Raw genomic sequence first — 22,987 nt, 5'->3', positions numbered from 1 at the left:
TAGTGATAGAGTGGTTGATGTCAGAGATCAAATGTCTCATATTTAAGTTCATCGTTATACGACCCCTTAAAATTTCTATTTATTTATCAATAAAAAGAGAAAACATTTTTATTCTTACAAATATATTCGAACAACTAAAGTAACAACAATAACAAACATCTAGTAAGACTTGGGTGCTAGCAATTGATTCAATCTTTCTTGGATTTTGCTATTCTGATATAAGCCAACAACTCATAGTTTCCTTACTATGATTAATTATAACTTATTACCCTATTTAATTTATTGCTTCTATCTAGCTTTTTGGTTGGATGCATCAAGTGATCAACATGCATATATTGACATATATTGGGCCCTCATGAATGTGTATATAATATTATCTATCCACAAGATATGCTAATATAATTGTTAAGATTATCAATCATGCATGATAAATATGACATAAATGCACCTATTTTATTCAATTTAAATTTTCACTCGATAACTGTAATAGTAGTATTATTTTTTAACTTTTGTAGCATATTTTATTCGCTTGTAAATATATCTATGCTATTTTATTGATAAAACGCCTTTATGCTTCCTTGAATTAACACTCTCTTGGATTTAGTTAAAATTCTTTTCTATATATTTTCAGAAAATCGTTTAGTAAAAATTCTACATTCTAAACCCTAAATCTTAAATCTCAAAACATATAAATGGAAATCAGTAATATTTTATGGAGTAGTATATCATATAAATGGAAAATAATAATGTATGCAACTTCAGTCCGTGACTATGCATGTGCTTGAGGCCCACTTACATCCTATGATAATTTAATATTGTATATGTATATATGTTCACAATAATACATATGATGATATGAAGTGTTTGATTAATTTAGGGTGGGGGGATGCTAACAACTCATACTAGTGGTAGATCATCTGTCATTTTTGTAATCTTCTCTCTGTATTTCTTTTTTTTGTAATTTCATTTTTATTTTGTTCCATGTAGTATTGTAGTTAAATATAAAAACAAGTCCCCATTCAATCATCTACTTTCTTTTTGTAACTGTCAACTTTTAAGTCCTAGTAGAATTTAAGTCTCAGTTTGATTATAAAATACGAGCTAAATATACTAATGAAATATATTGCTATGTGTTTTATATATTTATCATGTATAGTAAAAGTGAAACAAGAGAAATAATAGCGAACAAGCTCAATATAGTGAAGATTTCGTAACTTAAATTCCGGTGCAAGGTAGAAACAAAAAGTAATTAAAATATTGTAGTGGAGAGTGGGTCTGACCTCATTAGAGTGAAAAGAGTTTCCAAAATTGAAAAATGATTATTCTTATGAGACGGACTAAAAAGGAAAGAGTTCATATTCTTGTGGGACGGAGAGAATAATATACACATTTTAAAATTATTAGTAACTGAAAAGATAAAAACTAAATGCACAATAATTAAAATTCTTCACAAAAGAAATTAAGGAATGGAAGAAAAATGGATTAATTAGAAGAAAAGTAAAAAATATATACGAGAAAAAGCTAAAATTGACCTACACCGGAACTAAAACAAGGATTCAGAATCCATAAATGGAACAAAAAACGCTATTGAAGAGATTTGAGCCCGACTCTAATGTTTAATAGAGAGACCTCTACCACTGTCCACTGCGCCACTTAACTGGTACTATTTTGGGGATACACTCGTACTCGTACCCCTTTGTTCTCACGTGGATCCGTCACTGGCTCGGACCACCGAGCTCAGAAATTAGCTAGGTATCTAGTTGAAGCACTCATGTGAATACATTGTGGGATGTCCACAAAAAATTATCTCATTTCTATAAATGGAAAGTCTCTCTCATATATTACTCACTCTTTCTCCTCTCTCCTATATTTTACCTATTTTGTCTTCGTATCTCTATCTTATTTTACTTACTTTTTCTCCTTATCTCTATTACTTTACCTATTTTATCTCATTCTCTCTTACTTTACCAGATTTTTTATTAAAATCCGTGCCGTCCACAAATGGAACAATTTTTTGTGGACGGAGTTGAGTATTATCTATCACCTACAAATTTGTTGAATCGGGATACGGTAGATAATCAACATTAGAGTACGAACCTAAAATCAACGCATCAACATATTAATGAAACATAATTATAATTTTTGCAACGTTGATAACTTGGAGTACAGATACCCATTACCATTCGACATAGTTAACAACATAACCATATTGTAAGCAGTTAGTGACATCTAAAAACAATAGCTAAAAAATCACGAAAGTAGATCATGGATGGAAGCTCCAGCAAACAACAAACAACCATTCAGAAAACAATCTTCAAAATTTTCTATAATTAAAAAATATTCAAAATATTAAAATCCAAGACAAAATCAATTATTTTTTTACAATATTTCAATTTAGTACCTCTTGTCAATTGTATTCCATGATGCTAACTTAACTTCTGTCCTCATGTATCACTTTCTTTAGCAACTTGATCCACGATGCCAAATCATATCTTCTTCATCTCAATTCTCATCCCAATCGATCTAGCATCGACGAAGTAGAAATGTCCACATGGATTTCTCTTAGGTGCATATCTTCGAGGACTGCTACCAACTTGATCAACTCATTTATCCTCACCAGACTTCGCAAAATGACGTTGTATGTCACCCTATCAGGGTGTACTCCTTTATCTCTCATTTCATTGAAAAGTGTCAAGGCATCCACATATCTGTTTGTGTTGAAGAGTCCATGTATGAGGGTAGTATAAGTGGTTGTGTTGGCCGCCATTTTGTGAGAAGGAAGCATGCCACAGAGAGGAAATGTTTCATCCAATAGGCCCTTCTTGCAATATCCAGTGATCAAAGTGTAAAACGTCACAAAATCTGGCTCAACTTTGGTGTCCACCATGAAATCAAGATCTGGCTCAACTTTACCAAAATTCTCATTAAAAACCGTGCCGTCCTCAAATGAAACTATTTTTTATGGACGGAGGGTGTATTATCTACTACCTACAAATTTGTTGAATCATGATACAATAGAGAATCAACATTAGACAAGGGTTAGAGTAGCAGCCTAAAATCAATGCATCAACATACTAATAAAACAGAATTAGAATTTTTGCAACGTTGATAACTGGGAGCACAAATAAATATTCACTAGCGTTCGACATAGTTAACAACATATCCATATTGTAAACCAGTTAGTGGCGTCTAACAACAGTAGCTAAGAAATCAATAAACTAGATCATGGATGAAAAGCTCCAGCAAACAGCAAATAGCAAACAACCTCATCCATCCAGAAAGCAATCTTCAAAATTTTCTGTAGTTAAAAAAATATTCAAAATAATTTAATTGGTCTACCTCCTGCTTATAGTCTGCAATTTTTTCTAAGAAAACGTTGTTTTGAGATTTTTATTAATATAATTTTACATTTTATTAAATTTTAAAAATCACCGGTCTTTTTTTGTTCATTCATTTCGGACTGTAAATCATAATTTCTACTTAACGAATTTTCCAAAATTGCGTTCTTGATCCGTCACTGCATGTAAGTCGGACGGGAAGTGGTGTTTTTACGGTGTCGGAATGGTGAGATGCTACCCTTGAGAGGGGGAGAATTCTAAAAGGTCGAGCCTAGATCATTGAATCCAATAATTTCATAAAAAGTTTAATCTAGATTTACCAGATTATTTATGTTAAATTGTTAATGCACAAATATTTAGCCAATCAAATTATACTGTTAAATTTAGCTTTATAAAGCACAAACTCCTCATTCCCCAAAAGAATTCTAACTATTATTAAAAAGGAAGGCAAATCAATTACCAAACTTATAATTTTTTGAAATACGTATACAATCAATCTACTACACTAAAAACTGATGATTTTATACAAATTTAACAAATACATATATATCACAGTTGACAAATATAAGCAACATTAAAATGATAAGAAAGAAAGAATCTGCAATTTCTTGACATGTATTGTGATAACACACATCCACCTTTTGATTATCAAGGTAGCTAATTAATACACAGAAATGTAAAGGTAAAAAAAAAATAGGAATGGAGAAACAAATTTACACATGAGAAGTTTCACACTGCTCCCAAGCTATCAAAATCGGTATCATCAACGGTGAGCCAGTCGTTCGAGTCTTCACCTTCTGAATCTTTATCTTTCGAGACACCATGGCCCGCGTTCTGCTTAGGCCCCTGAGATCCAGAGCTCTCGTCCAGTTGAACCCATGTTTTGTCGCTCGTTGATGCTCTAGGTGCTGATGATAGCTTCTGCGATGGATCATCATCTTCGTCATCTTCAAGATCACTAAACGAAACATCATCCTCGTTTGGGGATTTCTCTTTAGCATCAGTCAGCAGATGTGTCTCAACTGCATCAGGCTGATGACCGGATTCAGGTTCAGGTTCTTCAACAGTCTCTCCCGGTTTAGTTGGATTTACAGTCTCAGTGGATGTATTCTTAGCATCAGATGATGCAGGGCCTTCGGCGGTTTCTTGATCATTCTTATTTTGAAGCTGCTTCAAAAGTGTCTCCCTTGCTTTGGCAACCTGCAGAAAACCAATCACTTTGTAACCGACAAATATGAAGATAGTGTGTCAATGATGAACAACGAGCATCTTTTTGATTCAAATATGGAAATGATCCTTTAATCCATTTCTAATTCTGGAAAAGAGAAGAGTAGAAAGAGGGAAGTTCGCTCTAATCGCGTCACTTGCTACACATAACTGAGCAAATCAATGTAATGACTAATATAGGAAACGGAAGGAGCACATAATAAATCACTCATTCCATACGCATAGCCAACTCAAACATCTCAAATTTTCTTTTCCATATTAAGAATCGAAACAGCTAAATAAATGACATGGTTTTAATTTCTTAGCATCACAAATATTATAAGTAATGACCCTAGAAACACAATTTGATGATTCTTCTAATGGCTTAAACATTATGATCATCTGATGCAGGTTCCATGGCTTTCAACAGAAAGTAAATTACTCCATATTAACTAAAAACTCTAAGGCTTGCCTGTGGAGTCGAGAGAAGCTTCAGATCTTTGTCATTCAACCTGGGGAGAAGTAGAATAAAGTAGATAAGCCAAAACTTCTCCGTTCTCATTTGAGTGCAGATTATTTGCCTCAGCGTCTCAAAGTCGGGTACTAAATGTTCAATATTTTCCGCATGTTCTCTCTGATAATCCGACAAATGAAAATCTGTAATAGAGTATCTTAGTCAGCACAAGGATCATATTCCACCTTAGTAAATTAAAGTGGTAGGTTGAGCTTATAAGGTTAAGGCTCCAACTTTTCAATACACACAACATACACACACAAACATTTTATGACATTTGTGTGAGTACCACTAGTATAGATACCTTGCCATTGGTCTATTCAAATAATTATTTAAGTCACACACACATTCATCGATATCATAACACCACATAGCTGACACCCGAATATGTGTGTCCTTCCTAACTACATACCTTTACATAACCGCATCATCACCTTCTAAATCCCAGTCCAGATATGCTTACCATTTTCCAGCCCAAATAACTTGGTAAAAATTCAATTGGAATTCGTTCGTCCTTCCTAACAACTACAAACCTAGTACTATAACTAAATCATCATCTTCTAAAGCCAAAGCCAAATGGCACTAATATCCCAAGCTATGTTAACCTATTAAAAACCCAAACAGTTAGGTATTGATCCATTCACCTCATAGCTGGATATAGATGAATCTACCCTATCTTGATCATGCACCAACTAGACCTCAACAATCGAAAATCTCTGTGCTGAACAACAAGTTACAAGAACCACGCAACTGGCCAACAAATTTACATGTTTTTTTAACACAAACCATCATCCGCGACTTCATAACTTTAAATTCATCAATCAGTTCACGATTCTAAACTATTAGAAAAGCAATTACCACATGAACATCGAAATGCACGTGTCAGTTACCTCCACTATGTACCTATATATGCTTATACATATAAACTGGCAATCTCTCACACTTTTCTTAGGACTTCTTAACCTTCTAATATCTCACGAAACAATTGAATAGAGACGTATTCGAGCAAGCTCAACATCCACTAACCTCAAGGTCTCCCCTTATCAAAACAACACATAATGACATAAAGAAAGATTCACAAGAATAAACACATTAATATCCGACCCCAAAAATATCCAAAATCATTCCTCAAAGATGATAGGAGTAACATCAATAACAAACAACATAGCATTTATAACTATGGAAACAAGTAAAAACCATAAAAAATTACAACTTTCCAAATAAAATTAGCATTACCATCATCAGGCAAGGAAAGAGGGAAATCAGTCCACAGCTCCCGCCGCCTCGAGATTTTCGAAACAAAATCCAAAATCTCATCACTAATGCCCAATCCATCTTCCTCCTCTTCTTCCGCATCATCACTCCCATCATCTCTATCACCGAGTTGATTCTGGAGCTGCAGCAGATTTGAACTAATCTTCGACGAAATTAACGACAGCCCCGATCTGAATGTGCCCTGAATTTCAGCCAAATCACTCTTAATCCCCTCAATTGTCTCCGACGAGGAAGCCGGCTCAGACGACGAAGACGCCGCCGCCGCAGGGGGAGGCGCAAGAAAGGCGGCGACGCCGCGGAACACGGCTGAGAGATCATCTCTAGCGGCGGCGGTGGCGCTTTTCTGGGGTGGGGGATGTTCAGGCGGATTGGGATTATCATCGCCGTCGGTGAAGGGATTGAAGAGTTGAGGGATCCAAGATGACATTTTTCTTCAATTCCTTTTCAATTTCTGATCGGTTATTGCAGTGAGTTTTGCGATTGTGTGATAACTATTGAATTTTTAGCTGTGTGTGTGGATTGAATCGATGGATTTGAGTGTTTCAGTGAGGAATCTGATCAAAGTTGAATTCTTTTTTGTGTTTTGTTACGATTGTGCGAAGATTTTTGGGGAGTGTATCTCTTTTTGCTTTTTTTATCGGTATTTTTACAAACATTCGTGACTCCGTGCTTTTATTTAAAAATGGCATTATTTTATTTATTCCGTGCACGGTTATACGATCATTATATGATTCTCTCTCGTAAAATATAATCTTGCATATACAAAATAATCAATGAAATGAGCATGTAAAACATTTCTTTTCCACCATAAAATTCTAGAGGTATTAATTAGTGATAAAATCCAATGTTAATCGTTGTCGCTAGAATATTTAACGACAAGAAAAAGTCCACTATTTTAAATTGCAACTCAAATACATCTGTGGCTAATCAAATGTGTTCCAACCTTACCTAATTGCCAATGACGATCAAATTATCGTCGCTTGCCCGACCCGACCCAACCCGACCCGACCCGACCCAATTCTCACGCAACTCAAAGTTGCACTTTAGACCTTTTTAAACCTATAGCCACATACATAGGAGTATATGGCAAATAATAAGAATAATACATCAATAACCAAGTTTGTCACACCTCATTTTACTCCTATACCTCAAGAAAATATCAGCAGCACCATAATGTGCCAAAGCCCCCATCACCACAAACACATGGAATATCTGGTGGCTCTGCCCCGCCAAATCGAACCACCCGGGCCTCCACCGCTCGGGCGCCCGGCTCAAGTAAAACACGGTCCCGACTAAATACGAGAGCGCCATGACGCCCTCATACGCGAGTATGACGTTGCGGTGAGGGTCACTCCAGTAGACCACAGCGGCATGGACAGCAGGGATGATGCTGAACAGAGCCATGGAGACGAAGAGGAGGACGCGGAAGGAGCGGCATTTCCCAGACGAGAGGGCCGGGGTGAGGAGGGTGAGGAGGGTGCAGGCGCCTAGGACGGATATCCCGGTGAGGTAGACCACTTGCCAGTGAGGGGTGCACTGGAAGATGTAGTACATGGGGGGGAAGTAGGAGGCGATGATCATAACGGTGATGCCCACGTAGTCGAGGTTGAGGAGCTGCGTGTTGAGGCGGCGCGAGTGGCAGCAGAAGAGGTGGCAGAGGCTGCTGCAGAGGAGGCAGAACATGGAGCCACAGAGGAAGACATAGAAAGGCCAGCTTGGTGTTGTTGATTTTGTTATGTCCATTTTTTGGTTCAACTCTATTACATTTTTTGTCCCCTGCTATTGCAAATGCATTGTTAGTCTATTTTGCTTCTTTGTAAGAAAAATAAACAAGAGCAAATGGTGATGGCGATGGCGATGGTGAAGGTGAAGGCTCACAGCTGAGAATTTGTTGGAGATGTTGGCTTCTGCACTTGATGGGAATTGCCTGTCATGAAATGGGATTACAAAACTTGATTAAGGCCTACATTAAGAAACATAAACATTCTTGAAATTGGATCATAGTACATAAGTTGAGTTATCAATGTACATGAACATTGGATCAAGAAAATGGCTAATTGATTGAGAAATTTGGGATGGAATCAAGCCTTCAAGTGCAAATAGTTACAACTCAGATGGATTTAGTAGACCGTTTCAGAAAGCCCTAATATATCAAACCAGGGACGGACGCAAAAAAAAACAATGATAGAGGCTATGTTTTTTTAATATTATTCGAAAATATATCTTTTGAGTTATTCAGATCATTGATAGAGGATGTTAAGGGCTTAAGCCCCTTGACCCTGATCGAACATATCCTTTTTTACAGTACGATGGTTGGTTATTCGTACCTCAATTTGGAGTAATGATCAGCTTTATTTCCTTTTTATCTTTTTTCCCAAAATCCCATATCTCGGTTTTCTAAAAGGTAATTATCTCAGTTTCGTATATAAATTTACACAAAATCCCTTTTCATCGTATCACCGATAGAAGCAAGAGTAACAATACAGTTTATAATGCTACAGGGGCGAGTATAGCAAGCAAAGTCATACGAAAATAATCATTACAGATCCATCGGAAGGGCGTCACAATGGGACTTACATAGCAAACATTGTGATGAAATCTGCAACCTCATAAACATGCATAGCATTAGCAAGAGTCAATCCCACAAACAACAACAGCCCAATCAAGTGCCTGCAACACCAAAACAACAACCACAGATCAATCAAATCAACATTAATTCTTACATAAAACAATAAAAAAAAAGTAGTAGTACTAATTAAGACAACAAAAGAGAAAAAGTGTACTCACGTCCAAACATTAAGTGTCTCATTATGCCATCGAAACAAGCTGAAAAAGGCGAGTTTAAGAGGCCACTCAGACCTGTAATACCTCAATATATACTGATTATCCTTCATATAATCTGGCAATTCATGAAAAGACAAGAGAGGAAATGTTTTCCCTTTGTTCTTGTTCTCATCTTTTTTGCTGTCCAAACAACATGTGATGATTCTGTCTTGATCCATAGTGGCTTTGGATTTTCTCTTCAAAACGCAGCCTTGTTGATTGCTTCGGGTGGTCATGGTGTTATTTGGTGGCATGAATTCTTGGATTCAGCCACAGAATGGAAACCATATTCATAGCTCTTGAGAGAGATTGGGGGTTGGGGTGGTTAGGTTGGAGTAATAACTGCACAAGAGGCTGATCATCAACTGTGCCAACAAGCATCATTTAAAGTATGAATTCTTTTTATTTTATTTTATTTATTTATTTGAAGTATGAAATTTTGATAGATTTTTGAGTATATGTTTGAGGTCTCTAGAAAATCTATAGAAACTTCATAGTTGTATAGTACATTTTTTGGGATTGATATATAGGAATGAGTATTGATTCATGTAAGAAAAGAAAAGTTGCACATATATGGAGAGAAAGTTGTGCTCATGTTAGATCATTTCTTTTATTATAACCGAGACTAGATATCGGTCCTTGGGTGTGAATTATGGACGGACGTGATTGCGACATGTGGTGTCGATGCATATTTAGTTGGAGTGACGGGAGCATTTATTGAGCATGTGTTCTGCTGAAGTACGGACAATCAAATACACATTCATAATCCATCCAAAATACACACATTTTACAACAACCTATTCCAATTCCAAATCACACACATTTAATTAAAGCCAAATTTCTTAATCACAAGACATAACATCCACAGTCCATCCAAAATACAAATGAATAGACCCTCACATGTATGTTTTAATTACATGTGGTTAGGTCATCGATAGGATTCTATATATAATGTGTTGGTGTCATCTTATTACATGTAAAAGTCATGGTTTTGTTTGCTTTTTTTCATAATATATAGTTATATACAAATAGATTGATAAGATCAATTGCTTCTATATTTCTTTTTATGTACATAGGTGAAGTTATTGGGATTCTCATGGTGGTTGATCATTTATGATTAAGAAAATTATTGGATCTAAGGGTTATTTGTTTCTTGTTGATTTGGAGACTATATCAAGTTACCACTATACATAGAAAAATATATTGTTTCTTTTATCATTCGTTACAATATATGCTATTTATATTATGCTTTTGGGATCGATGATATCAATTATCAAGCAACATATGATAAAGGGAATTTCTAAATTAAATATTCAATTATTTTGAAGGAAGAAATTGGATTTGGCTCTTTTACTAATTAAAGAGTCTTGAAAGTAATATTAACCAATTTTGGTTTGGGAAACGTATGCATTTTATTAATCATTATTAGTCTTAATTTTTTTAAAGTAATAAAAAGTTAATGAATTCTGTTAGATTGTTTTCTGTCTGGGCAAAATTAAGTGGTAGTTGAGAATTGTCGATCTATTTAGTTAGGAAACTTAGTTGAAACTCTATTTCGCGATTTATTTATATTAATTTAATTTGAGGAGTTGGTTTAGTTGTTATGATTGTAGATTTGTAGCTAAGGCCATTAGCAATCGGGCGATTGTAGATTTGTAGCTAAGGCATGGGGCTCCCTATGACGCGCCATGTCATCAGTTTTATCCTCCTACCCCCACCTACAATGTGGCGCCTAAGGCGCGTCCTATGGCGCGCCATATGCATTTTCATTTTATTTGAATATTTAAATAACTACAAAAATTGGGAAAAAACTTCATTTCATTTATAGAAATTAATAGATTACAATACGAATTAAAAAAATACGCAAACTCAGCGACGGCGTTACGGGCCCACACTTCTTCAATCATGTCGTTTATGAGCTGAACATGGTCATGTTGGTTGCGCATTGAGGCCTGTCTAGCTAGAACCTCATTGAAGCCCGGCAGTAATCCTCTAGCATGGGGCTCGGTCGCCGTGCTGGACGAGCTAGATGCACCATCATCATCGTTCCAGTCGGTGATGCTCTCACCCTCATGCTCGACTATCATGTTGTGCATGATTATGCACGCATACATGACATCGGCGATGACTTCCTTGAACCAGAGACTAGTCGGCCCTCTCACAATTGCCCACCGTGCTTGGAGCACACCAAATGCCCGCTCGACATCCTTCCGTGCCGACTCCTGCTTTTGCACAAATAAAGCCCTCTTCTCACCAATTGGGCAGCTGATCGTCTTCACAAAAACAGGCCACCGTGGGTATATGCTATCGGCCAAGTAGTACCCCATGTGGTATTGGCGTCTGTTGGCAGTGAACTCGATGGCCGGGCTGTTGCCGTTGCATTGCTCGGTGAAGAGGGTGGATGAGTTGAAGACGTTAATGTCGTTGTTCGACCCGACTACGCCGAAGTAAGCATGTCAGATCCAAAGCCGATGGTTAGCGACGTCTTCGAGGATCATCGTCGGGTGGCTGCCCTTGTATCCACTAGTGAATTGTCCTCTCCACGCTGTCGGACAATTCTTCTACTGTCAGTGCATACAGTCGATGCTCCCTATCATCCCAGGAAAGCCGTGCGCCGTCTCGTGCATCTTCATCAGGCCCTGGCAATCAGCGGCAGTCGGCTTGCGCAAATATGTGTCGTCGTAGGCCTCCACAACTCCCCTACAAAATCTCTTCAGGCACTCCCGGCCTGTTGTCTCCCCGACGTGGAGGTACTCGTCGAAAATGTCCACCGTGGTGCCATAGGCCAACTGACGGAGTGCGGCCGTGCACTTTTGCAACGGTGTAAGGCCAGGTCTGCCGACGCCGACATTCTAAACCGACGGCGGAAAATAGTCTGTCCCCACCGTGGTTGATCGGCAAAATAGTCTGCAACCAGACGTTCGTGAGTTGCCTCGTGGTCGCGTCGGACACAGCTTGTGGATCTGCTCCGCCGCCGCCGCAGCCTCCTCGCGCTGCATTTGGGCTAAGCATTCCACCATGGCCTCTTCAACGGCTGCATCTAAGGCTTACGAGGTGGCCGAGGTCGAACTACCCTACTCCGAGGAGCTAGAACTAGTTGCGTCATCGTCGTAGTTCATTTTGGTATTTGAGAGAGGTAGAATTGTGAGAGATGAGAGAAATGAGAGATGTGAGATGTTCGTACGAACAAGTGAATGAGAAACGAGGTTTAAATAGCCATAAAAAACGCGTGCCATCATCCGCGACCATCGTCCGTCGATCCCGCAATGGGGCGCCCTACGTCGCGGAAGATGGCCTATCGTCCGCCGAGCGCATAATGGCGCGGAGGATAGGCCATCGTCCGCGACGTAGGGAGCGAACGATGCATCGGGCGCGGACGTAGGACGATGGCGGGCACCCATAATGTGGGCATCGTCCGCGCCCGAGGACGATGGACGCCATCGGGCGCCCCATTGCGGGTGCCCTAAGTAGTGACTTTGTACTCTATGGTGCAGTTATTAATTAAAACTCGAAACAAAATAAATCTAGGATTCGGTAATTTGTTTTGTTTCTTGAAATCATTATCAAACCGTCACGAAACCACAATAAAGTCAGTCAACGTCTAATTTGACGTTCACAATTTGCAAACCATGATGGTTACAACATAATTACAGAAGACAGCTTTAGAAATTTAATTAATTAGAAATTAATCAGTTATGTGGAGTACTTATGTAAGTAAGTATATTACTACTCATCTTCGACGCAGACGAAAAGTATGCAATTTAATATTAGAACATAAATAATTATTAGTATTATTGATTTATAAAGATACTCAATTGATCAATACAATACTAAAACGATAGGACTATATATATAGAGAGAGAGGATAAAATATGATAACATCAATATTTGTAGAGGAATTTCTTTAATGTAATTTATACTATTAAAGAGAGCTAAAGGTTTTTAATTGTTGTGCATGTGCATTCATATGTAAAAGGATGGTCTCCAATAATTTTCATATTATACTTCATACCTTTTCAAAGAAAATAAAACATTTTATCAATATTTCAAGATAAAGAAAAACCACACCAGACTAAAGAACCACACTACTTACATATTTTTTGGAACATGCAGTTAACATTATTCCTAGAAAATTCTGGTATTAGTTAAAAATACCTTTTTTATTCTAGAATTTGTAAAATCCAACGTTTTGTACGAATAGTTGAGCCAAAGTTACTATAGATTACGAACATAAAATTTATAATATCCAATTTCCCTAACATTCGCTAGGAGCATCGTTTGATTTTTACGAATTAAATTGTGTTTACGAAATTATATTTAGAGTGGAATTTAAATTTTAATTATTTAAATTTTTGGTGGGAGGCTGTAATCGGAGAGTTATTATGAGTCATGAATGAATAGGGCAGGAAGGTGAGTTACGTTGTATTTAAACAGCTATTCACATACCATTAATTTCTTTATTGCTCATTAATATCTATACCTACATTCATTATTCACTTCAATTTATCATTTTTTCTTTAACTAACAATAACAATATAATACTATCTCATAAAGGCATGCCGTGATTGACTAGTTAACCTCTTAAGAGTAATTTCGGAATTTTTTTAATCGAAAATTCAATATTTTAGTAAGAAAATTGTGTTAAAAGACACGAAATTATGTAAGAATAAATCGAAAAGGAATAATTTTTTAAGATGGTGGCAAAAATAATTAGGGCAAAGCTCTCTTATCATGGTACGATCAGTTATAATGACAAAAATAATGAATTTGAGTTGGTACAATAATTCAATCTATATAACTGTAACATTTTGCATATTTTAATTGACTACAGTAGTTGATGTGGTAGAGGCTATAATTGAGATTTAATTTCATGCCCTTTGAGAGGTCCTCGGTTAAGACAATCATATTCTAACGTTTGGCCGAATCGAGAATTATGTTTTTTATATTTTGGTGATAATGTTGAATAAATATATTTAAGAAATGGGAATGCATTAAAGTAAGATTACATGCTCGAATCAATCTTATATTGATTAGATTAAATTAATTAAATCTTACATTTATAGTGCCTATTGTGCACTATGTTAATTATTTAGTTTGGTTAAAAGAACTAAATTGTTATTGACTATTAACCCCTAGGCCTTTCAACTGTACCTGGTTTTTTCACAAAAAATTAATCCCTCCGTTTGCGAATAAGAGTCTCGTTTTTCTATTTAAGTCCGTCAGGAAATAGGAGTCCCGATTCACTTTTACCATAAAAGATAATAGGGTTTCACATTACACCTAATGGCGGACGAATGGAGTATTTAGGTACCGACGCTAATGAGATCTAATTAACACTGTGGGATTTTTAATTGCACCACAATGTCCTTCAACTAAAATAAAACAAAACAAAAGAGCATATAAAAGATAGAATGCATTTATAAACTTAATTACCTGTAACTACAAAAAAATAAGAAGAATAAAAGAAGCAACATGAGAAATTTGTGATTTAATAAGAAAATCGGAAGATCTGTACAAATATCACATTTGCTAGTACTAACACTTGTACAACAAAGTAGCAAACGGGTAACTTTTTTTATGCTTCAATTTGACCCAACAAAGAAGAAAATGTATTATTTCACGTAAGGAACCAAGTTATAAGCTCCCTCGCAGACTGGCAGTAGTGTGTATCTGCCATTTATCGTAAAGTAGCATGAACGAAAACACGTATGCTTAATTTATTTTAGATGGATATGGTGCAACAGGGTGTGGTGGTAACTGGAAGCATTAGCCACTGAGGACTTTCAGCTCCTCCAGTGATGCTCGGAGATCGGAGACACTGGTTGTGGTGATATTAGGGCTGTCGTAAGCTATGACGTCTGTGAGTGGGTAGCTTCTGCTAGCATCGACTTGGCTGCTACAAACTCCGCTCAGAACTACAGATTTGTGAACACCGCCAAGCAATTGTTCGTAGTCAGTGTCTCCACTCTCCCCGACAAAAACCACCACCTTTGACAAGTCCATGCCCCAGCGAAGATACAGATACCTGAAGAGTATGTTCTTCGTGTTAGGTTTCGCAGCCTATTTGTATTCTGTATTTCTCATGTAATTGTACAGGAACTAATATAAGGAACTACCGAAACTGGAGCAGAAACAAGTCTAATTTTCTAAATGTGTTGATTAAAAACAGAAGCTGTACTTTTAACATAATAAGATGTATGAAACTATAATAAAATACGTGTAATGACAGAGCAAACAATTATAATTATGATACACTAAATTGAGGAATGTGATAATAACTGAGAAGCGGAAAGGAACTACTACCTGAGTGCTTGGGAACGAGAAGCCAAAACGGGAATCACATTGATTCTACTTCCATTTTGACAATATATAACATGGCAACGTAGTGCCTGAATTCTCATCAACTTTCTTAGTTCCTTTGCAGCGGGAACCTGCAACCGAATAAATTTATGTCAAGCTTATAATTAGGATAACCGTAGTATACTTAAATACTAGTAAATGTTACCACTCCAGCAAATTATGAGAAGTGGTAAACAGGTCTTATTTAGAATAGAGATATGTGTTTACCACTCCAGGCTTCTGAATTTTAAAAGAATAGCAGTAATCTGCAGAAGTCTCATCATCTTCAACAACAAGTTCTTCCTTTTGTCCCTTCTTATCTGTTAAAGAAGATGCCCACCGCACTAAGGTCTTCCTTAATCCTTCACTTCCCCAGCGGTATTCAATATGCGAATGATAATACAAGTCCACCACAAATGAGTTATCTTCTAAATTAGCAGATGAGTAATAAAGATCACCACCACTATTGCAGATAAATGCATCAAAGTCAGTGGTGTTTAATCCTTCTGAAATCAGAAACGAACGTATTTCAATAATGTTAAATGATGTTGCTAAGATAAATCCAACAGAGCCTTCTGTCCTCTCCTTCTTAACAGCCTCAAAAATATTTCTAACAGTTTCAGAAAGACCAGCACTTGCATCATTATCCACAGCAATGACATATATGTGCTTCCTTCTTCTCAATGCTGGGAACTTTCCAGTATTGGAGTCCACCCTTTCAGTCAACCCAGGTTTTTGTGCATTCTTTGCCATTCCCTTAGACCATGAGAGCACAGCATTTTCAAGCTTAATTTTTCGATCTTCAGAGTCTACAGAACCATCGACATTGTCCCGGCTCTCGTTCTTATCTCCTTCAAAGGAGAACTTCAGGTTCAATGATAAATCGTGTATGTCCCTCAAGGAATCACTTGGTGAATCTGATTCCGAGTTATCGTCGTCGTCATCATTTCTTAACCAACAAGGTTGTCTTGGTTTACAAGTTGCTATTTTGGAGAGATATGTCTTGCAATGTTCTGGCCATGAAAAAAGGTGAATATTTTTCAATCCGTTAGCTCTACATTTTGCCCAAAGATGCTTATCTGCAACCAGCTTCAAAAGAGCATCAGCAATTGACTGTTGATCATGGGGATCGACAAGGAGACCATTGTCTAAAACCTGTCATTAACATGACCAACCAAAGTGGGAATCAATCTTCAGGAGGTAAACAAAAAAAATACAAATGGAAACATGAAAACAACAAGAAAAAGAAAGAGACATACCCTCTGTATATCAACAGGACCACCATTTTTGGTTGCAACCATCGGTAAGCCATATGCTGCAGCCTGACAATGGCAGAGAACTTATGTAGGTTGCATGAAAAAATATTTCAAATTGAAGATTTTGTAAATCAAAGGCAAACCTCAATCAGTGTAAGCCCAAAAGGCTCAATGAAAGCTGGGTTAATGAAGACACCCTGTCAAGAAATAATAAGTTAATATGCAGTAAGTTAATAATAAGATTAGAGAAGGTTCATGGAAACTTTGGCCAAGTAGGATGAGTCATTGTCAGGTTTCATATAACAATGGGCTCAAGCATTTTGTCAGTAAAATTTGAATGCTTCATGGAAACTAATCAATCTCCTGACTTTTCACATGTATGCTTATAAGTCAATGAGCCGTAGCAGCACAACTCCTACTCCTGTCAAGAGCAGTAACCACCAACCACTAACCACTCACCAAGACAAATTAGCCTGCTAGGAGACAAAATGTAGTAAAAACTAGCAGATGTTGATTTATGGGTACACTTACTATACAATATCTCTTGCACCATGCATAAACTAACCTAATCATAGCACAAAATGAACAACAGGAGCAAGACACCCACTCATCTAGCCATCACCACAAAGAAGTTCAAATTTTTCCTTAACTGGAACTGCAAATGGGCAGTTTAACAATTATTGGCATGTCCATTTTTAATAGCACTGCAGAGAGTAGTTTTTGATTAAGTAAAGAGCATAAAAGCAATTGGAAAGAACCACTTTCAAAGGCACCCATGAGCTGCAAGATAAACATGAGAGTACCTTGGTCTTTGCTGCTAGACGGTATATATCAGGAACATCATTCTGCTTATGGTGCTTAGGATATGCCACTTGGCCATAAAGATCATGCTTATCAACCAGCTTAAGGATTGACAGAAGAACTGAAGAATTTGTTCCCGACATTTCATCAATATTCTCCCGGTTGCCCATTATTAAAGTCTGCAAAATATAAGAAGGAAAAGGCTAAGAACTCCAGCACCAGTTCTGACCATAAAATAAAAATGAAGTTCTTACCAAACATTTATGTTTTCATTTTGCAACTTACAAGATTAGCAAGCTCCCTTAGTGGTCGACATTCCCCAAATGCTTTGACTAAGGTCGTGAGGTTTTTCTTTGGATCTGGCCTTGCAAGTGCTAGAATCATAGGCTTCCTCGGATTTGAAAAAAAGCGCATTATCTGTTTATACATCAGTATAAGATACTGGACAAAGACTATGGGTACTCAAAAATCTTGGACATATTTCACAAAAGTCGAAATCTGTAAATTAAGTCTTGTTATATTGATAACTGAGTATACAAAGGATTGGTGCAACCTCAGTCCAAATAGGTGGATCTGGAGCTTTTCCATCTTCGTTTGCTTCAGTTTCAGTGTCCATATCTCCATCATGTGGTTCGATGTGATGAAATTCCATCCCAGGTGGAATAACCTTAAAAAAAGAAACCCATGGTCTCAATGAAACAGCTAGAAATGCAGCAACAGAATCTTGTTTGAGAAAATGCAAAATAAAACGAGAAAAGTACAGCAGCTATATTGTAATGACAAAAAGATAGACATCCTGATTTGTCTAAGTCTCAGGTGGTGGTTCTTACTTCTTTCGAGAAATTTACCACAGTTCAAACTTAAAAGATAAAAAAGCTCTTACTGGTCTTGGATGTTCTAACATGAATAAAAAGATTGGGACAATTACAACAGTAATCCTCATGTTCAAACTTTTTCACAGAAATAACCATGTGTTTAGAAATTGCATAATACCTAACTTTCGAGTATTTTAATAAAAAATTACACCAGATCCCTTTTCCAGTCAATTAACAATGAGTTGATGACTAGACCTTTCGAGAACAAATTAAAATCAAAACTAATGAAGTCATTGGTCAACGTGGAATATATTCAACAAACAGGTCTAGCTGTGGCAAAATGGAGAGGCTAATGTGTTGCAAGTGAGAATTTCGATTTCCCCAGCAAGTATGCATGACCAAAACATGATCAGAGCTACACATTAAAGTGTACTTGAAGGCCGGCTACTACAATGCAGAGCTACACATTACAGAGCAGGATCCACTAAGAAGGTTATGTAGAAGGTGGTGGAGGAGGGGAAGGAGCCACCACAGATGGTAAAGAAGGTGGTGGAGGGAGTGAAGGCAGACGAGGGACAGGTAAAGCTGAGGCAGGACTGTGATGTGGAAATAGAGGAACAGAACCATAACTTCCTAGTAGGAATGGAGGTTATTAATGATGCGGACAACGACTCGATTTTTTATTTTCTCGATTAATAATTCCAAGTTGGACCTGCAGGTCCAGTTAGAGAAAGCTAATTGAAGGTTATTTTGGTAAAATGCTCATATTTAAGGCATTTAACTGAATCTAAAATCTATGTTATTTCCTAAAAGGGTCTACTGGAATTATATTCAAATATTTCCTAAAAGATGCAGTATCGAAAAACATTCCCACTTACTAGGTGAGAATATCATCACCACAGAAGAGTTCCGTTTTTCATTGTACACAAATGAAGCTGGAACTAGGACTCTTTTCATTAGCCAAATAGGAGATCTTTGGCACCTCTAAGAATGCCCAAGTAAGCAGTTCTGCGAAAACTTTCAAAGAAGACCTGACCTAAATAATAGCCATCTTAACTTAGTATATTGCTCAATATAGAAATAATAAGAATATATTCCGCATAAGCATAACTATGACTGATTTAAGAGCATTTGAATTTTTTGCATAGTTCTTGTTTAAAACAGAAATGAAGTACTTACAGCTGTGCGAGGCATGAACCTTCCATAACAGCTCACATTGCGTTTAATTCTAGCACGTAGTTTGCGCTCTAGAATTGGATCAAAACCGTCGTATAAATTCCACTGCTGCTCTATCTCCTGTCTTGTGCTAGTTATGACGATTTCCGAGGCATCAATAGATAATTCTTCTGCCTCTATCCTACGCATTATTTTGTAGGTAGAGTTGATCTCATCCCTTGACAATCTGCTTTGTCTTAAAAGTTGCTCTAGCTTATCACGGCCTAGTGAATGACCAGTGAAAAGCATGGGAACATTCAATGCTCCAGATAATAGGGCTGCAGAGTCACCTGCATCTGCATAGTGCCCATGAATAGCAACAGGCCAGACTGGCTGTCCATTACCAATTTGCTCACCAAGAACCTTTGACATTTGCATGATATGGCTAAGAGCACCATCAACAAATTCAGGAATATGAGGCCATAGAAGTTCTTTTGCAACATATTTGTCCTTTGGACCAAAAGGAATGCGAACTATGTAAGCACCACTACTTTCTCCAATCTCATCCATCATGTCAGAGTTTAGTGGAGGTAGCATCTCTGTGGGTTCACCGTAGCTCCAGTCAACTTCTGGTGATGAAACTTGTCTCGTAAGCAAATCAACACGATAAACACCAGGCATAGAACCCAATGCCCTAGCCAGTTCAACAACATACTTCACCTGAAGGACACATGCAACCAAAACTGACAATATCAAAAGGAAGTCGCAGAAATTACCATATGATAGTTTTAATTACCACTCTATGAGGCAACAAATAAAGTACTATCAAACAAGCTGATTACTAAGAGTTGGATTCTGATAATATGAAAATATTTGGAACCAAACACTACCTGACCACCGGTATCAGAGTCACGGCCAAGCTCCATATTTTCCCCTCGTATCAAGCCATGGAGGCTGCAAAAGTAATAGAGTCAAGAAAGCTCAAAGCATGCAATTAAGTTAAGGTACAAAAATGATTGGGTTATAAAGTTTGGACATGCATCAGTTAAACCATGCATGTCCAAATCCAGCTGTCTCAGCTCAAAAGCTTGGTAGACTTAATATGCAGAAGATTAAAGAAATCAATAGAAAAAATAACTCTACAAAAATGGTTCAACATTCATTTAAAGAGTTCAAATGCAAAAACAAAAGAAAAGGAGTGATTTAATTTTGTGCCAAATGTCCTGTGAAATCACATTGACATGGAGTACCTAATTAATATGATGTACAACTTTTTCCCCTTCTGTTGACTAGTCCAGGCCTCCAAAGCATCAACAGAGCTAATTCTAGGTAACCGACCTCTTGTGCTTTCACCATGAGATGAGAGATCAGCAACTACATCTCCTTTTTCCCCCTCCGATAGATCTTCAGACATATCTGCAACTGCTTCTCTGCGACCTTTTTCACGCTCAAGACGGCGTTTCGCCACTCTTTGAGCTTCCTCGCTCTCAAGCTAGCAAGGTTATTCATCGTCAGAAAATTATGCATTTCAGCTAAAGTATTAGAAGGAAGTTCAATTAACCTTTCAGCCACTAATGGAACATGAGTAGGAGCCAAAAGTTCTAGGTATTTAGCATGAAATGTGTGCACTATAATGCAAAATGTAAACAGATAAAAAACCGTTCCATAGTCAGAAAGTAACAAGTCAAACATCAAGGCAACATTTGATGAAGAATGACCACTAAATTCAGGGACACGGTCGACTACACATGGAAAAAAAAAGGACTGGGAGAAAGTTTTACGATGGAACCCTAATCATATTGTATGAGCAGCCAAATAAATGACATTCAATTCACAGTAATTTCTGCAAAAAGGCTTTGGCACTACACTAGTGCAGGAAAACAGCTTGAAGCATAAAATGCAGTCAGCTGACAGCAGAGAATCGAGGTAGGAAAAATGGAGGTATTGCATATAGGTTGCAGAAAATGCACATACAAGCATGCTACAATAACGTCACATTCCAGATTCCTCCAACAACTATTTTATTGACACGGACAATATATCGACTCATATATGTTCCTGCCCCCAATATTTAGATATGCTAAAATGCATGCAGATTTGCATTCAAAAGCACCGCAAAACACAAACAACTATCAGTAAGATTTACACCAATCATTTCACACTGATAATCAATTAAACACCAAAAATAATCTCAGATCAGCCATCGCATTTCATCAAACCACATCCTTATAAATCATAACACAAATCAAATCTCCTACAAATCAACATCACTTGAATCGATCCTTTTTTCCTCTGATTAGAGCATTAAACTACCTGCTTTTTCTGGCGAGCTAAATTCCAAATCCGCCAGCACATGTTCTCCAGCCTCGTGTTCCTCTCCTGCGGACTCCTCGTCGCTTGCGCCTACACCAATCACACACAGAAACATCACGCACTTGGAAACACAAACAGTAAGAAGAAGAAGAATATAGATGCATCCGCATGGAGACATACTCGGATCCAGGAGCGGTGGAGATCGGTCTCATCGAATCCAGTGATGACCTCCTCCACGAAGTAGCGGGTAGGGCTGAACCTCCCCCTCTCCCTGAGCAGCAGAGACGACTTCTTCTCGTCGAGCCCTGGGCCGACGTCGAGAATCGCCTCCAGGTAACTGTTAATCCAATCATTTCCCGCCATTTCTCACCACTGATCTCGGTGGATTTGCGTGAGTTGAGTGACACAGTGAGAACGAGAGGTAGATTTTGGAGGAAAGATTCTGGGAATATTAGCAGAAACTATGAAAGGGAAGGCGAAGGCGAAGGCAAATGCGAAGCTGAGGTGCTAAATATGCTACAGAATATATAGCAATATTGTTTTTATTTTTCTTTATTTATTCTTTCCATTTCCACTTTATTAATACGTGTCAATTTCCGTTTCCCTTTCTTCACTGAAGTCAACAGTATTTCGTCACAGTCTAGGAGTTTGCTACGGAGATAATTTTACGAATAAATATAGGTTTATTTTTATCTAACTCTACAGGTGTCCCAAACTTTCTTATTCCAATAAAATACTTATCTTTTTTTACTTTTTTGATATATTCATAAAAATATCTAGTAAATTTTTTTGGCATGTTTTCATAACCTTTTTGATATTATACACTTTAATATTCACTTACGTAAAATTATTTTCTCTCTTTAGAGTCTGACTCACTATATGAAACGACATTATAGGGCAAGCAAGACTTTAGCGAGATCAATCAACTTTCCGTTTCTGAATTTTACGTAGAGAACAATTGTGATGAATGTTACTAGTATTGAAATCTCTTTTTGTCCTATATCGACAAATTGATGATCCTGACTTTTTTGTACATGTATCGATAACCCTCTTCCTATTAAGACATTTTAGTTGAATGACACGTTTATAACAAATTCGTTTAGAGATTTATAAAATAAAATACTAACACTTGGAAACCTTTTTAAGAAATAC

General features: G+C 37.3%; 3 protein-coding genes across 3 annotated transcripts; all 3 read right to left on the bottom strand.

Moving 5' to 3' along the window:
• Nucleotides 1-3,885: 3,885 nt before the first annotated feature.
• On the bottom strand, nucleotides 3,886-6,989 carry LOC121793367. The gene is made up of 3 exons (XM_042191364.1): nucleotides 6,295-6,989; nucleotides 5,017-5,201; nucleotides 3,886-4,538 (listed from the first exon to the last, which is right to left on the bottom strand). The coding sequence occupies exons 1-3, from the start codon at nucleotides 6,758-6,760 to the stop codon at nucleotides 4,068-4,070; spliced, it is 1,122 nt and encodes a 373-aa protein (XP_042047298.1). The 5' UTR covers nucleotides 6,761-6,989; the 3' UTR covers nucleotides 3,886-4,067.
• Nucleotides 6,990-7,180: 191 nt separating this feature from the next.
• Nucleotides 7,181-9,527, bottom strand: LOC121793510 (heptahelical transmembrane protein 1-like). The gene is made up of 4 exons (XM_042191529.1): nucleotides 9,121-9,527; nucleotides 8,911-9,003; nucleotides 8,212-8,260; nucleotides 7,181-8,109 (listed from the first exon to the last, which is right to left on the bottom strand). Exons 1-4 carry the CDS (start codon nucleotides 9,408-9,410, stop codon nucleotides 7,441-7,443), a joined length of 1,101 nt encoding a protein of 366 aa, XP_042047463.1. The 5' UTR covers nucleotides 9,411-9,527; the 3' UTR covers nucleotides 7,181-7,440.
• A 5,102-nt stretch (nucleotides 9,528-14,629) lies between these two features.
• LOC121796179 (probable sucrose-phosphate synthase 1) lies at nucleotides 14,630-22,340 on the bottom strand. The gene is made up of 13 exons (XM_042194940.1): nucleotides 22,016-22,340; nucleotides 21,836-21,925; nucleotides 20,773-21,014; nucleotides 20,413-20,476; nucleotides 19,547-20,242; nucleotides 18,106-18,219; nucleotides 17,838-17,969; nucleotides 17,555-17,731; nucleotides 16,895-16,948; nucleotides 16,755-16,817; nucleotides 15,724-16,650; nucleotides 15,460-15,587; nucleotides 14,630-15,181 (listed from the first exon to the last, which is right to left on the bottom strand). The coding sequence occupies exons 1-13, from the start codon at nucleotides 22,196-22,198 to the stop codon at nucleotides 14,923-14,925; spliced, it is 3,129 nt and encodes a 1,042-aa protein (XP_042050874.1). The 5' UTR covers nucleotides 22,199-22,340; the 3' UTR covers nucleotides 14,630-14,922.
• Between the last annotated feature and the right edge of the window lie 647 nt (nucleotides 22,341-22,987).

Source organism: Salvia splendens, chromosome 3, assembly GCF_004379255.2.
Source record: "Salvia splendens isolate huo1 chromosome 3, SspV2, whole genome shotgun sequence".
NCBI classification, from domain to species: Eukaryota; Viridiplantae; Streptophyta; class Magnoliopsida; order Lamiales; family Lamiaceae; genus Salvia; species Salvia splendens.
Note: the sequence above shows the minus strand (reverse complement) of the source record. Positions and strands in the feature narration are given on the sequence as shown.

Bases quoted from the DNA above. Each gene is read 5' to 3' on its own strand.
- LOC121793367 (XM_042191364.1), bottom strand. From the start codon at position 6,760: ATGTCATCTTGGATCCCTCAACTCTTCAATCCCTTCACCGACGGCGAT. The intron at 5,202-6,294 runs GTAATGCTAATT...ACTCTATTACAG, and splicing joins TCTTTCCTTGCCTGATGATG to ATTTTCATTTGTCGGATTAT. The intron at 4,539-5,016 runs GCAAGCCTTAGA...GGTTTTCTGCAG, and splicing joins AGCTTCTCTCGACTCCACAG to GTTGCCAAAGCAAGGGAGAC.
- LOC121793510 (XM_042191529.1), bottom strand. From the start codon at position 9,410: ATGCCACCAAATAACACCATGACCACCCGAAGCAATCAACAAGGCTGC. The intron at 9,004-9,120 runs GTGAGTACACTT...TTGGTGTTGCAG, and splicing joins GAGACACTTAATGTTTGGAC to GCACTTGATTGGGCTGTTGT. The intron at 8,261-8,910 runs GTAAGTCCCATT...ATTTCATGACAG, and splicing joins TTCATCACAATGTTTGCTAT to GCAATTCCCATCAAGTGCAG.
- LOC121796179 (XM_042194940.1), bottom strand. From the start codon at position 22,198: ATGGCGGGAAATGATTGGATTAACAGTTACCTGGAGGCGATTCTCGAC. The intron at 20,477-20,772 runs GTACTCCATGTC...TTACTTTTGCAG, and splicing joins TTGTACATCATATTAATTAG to CCTCCATGGCTTGATACGAG. The intron at 16,818-16,894 runs GTTTGCCTTTGA...TGCCATTGTCAG, and splicing joins TTGGGCTTACACTGATTGAG to GCTGCAGCATATGGCTTACC.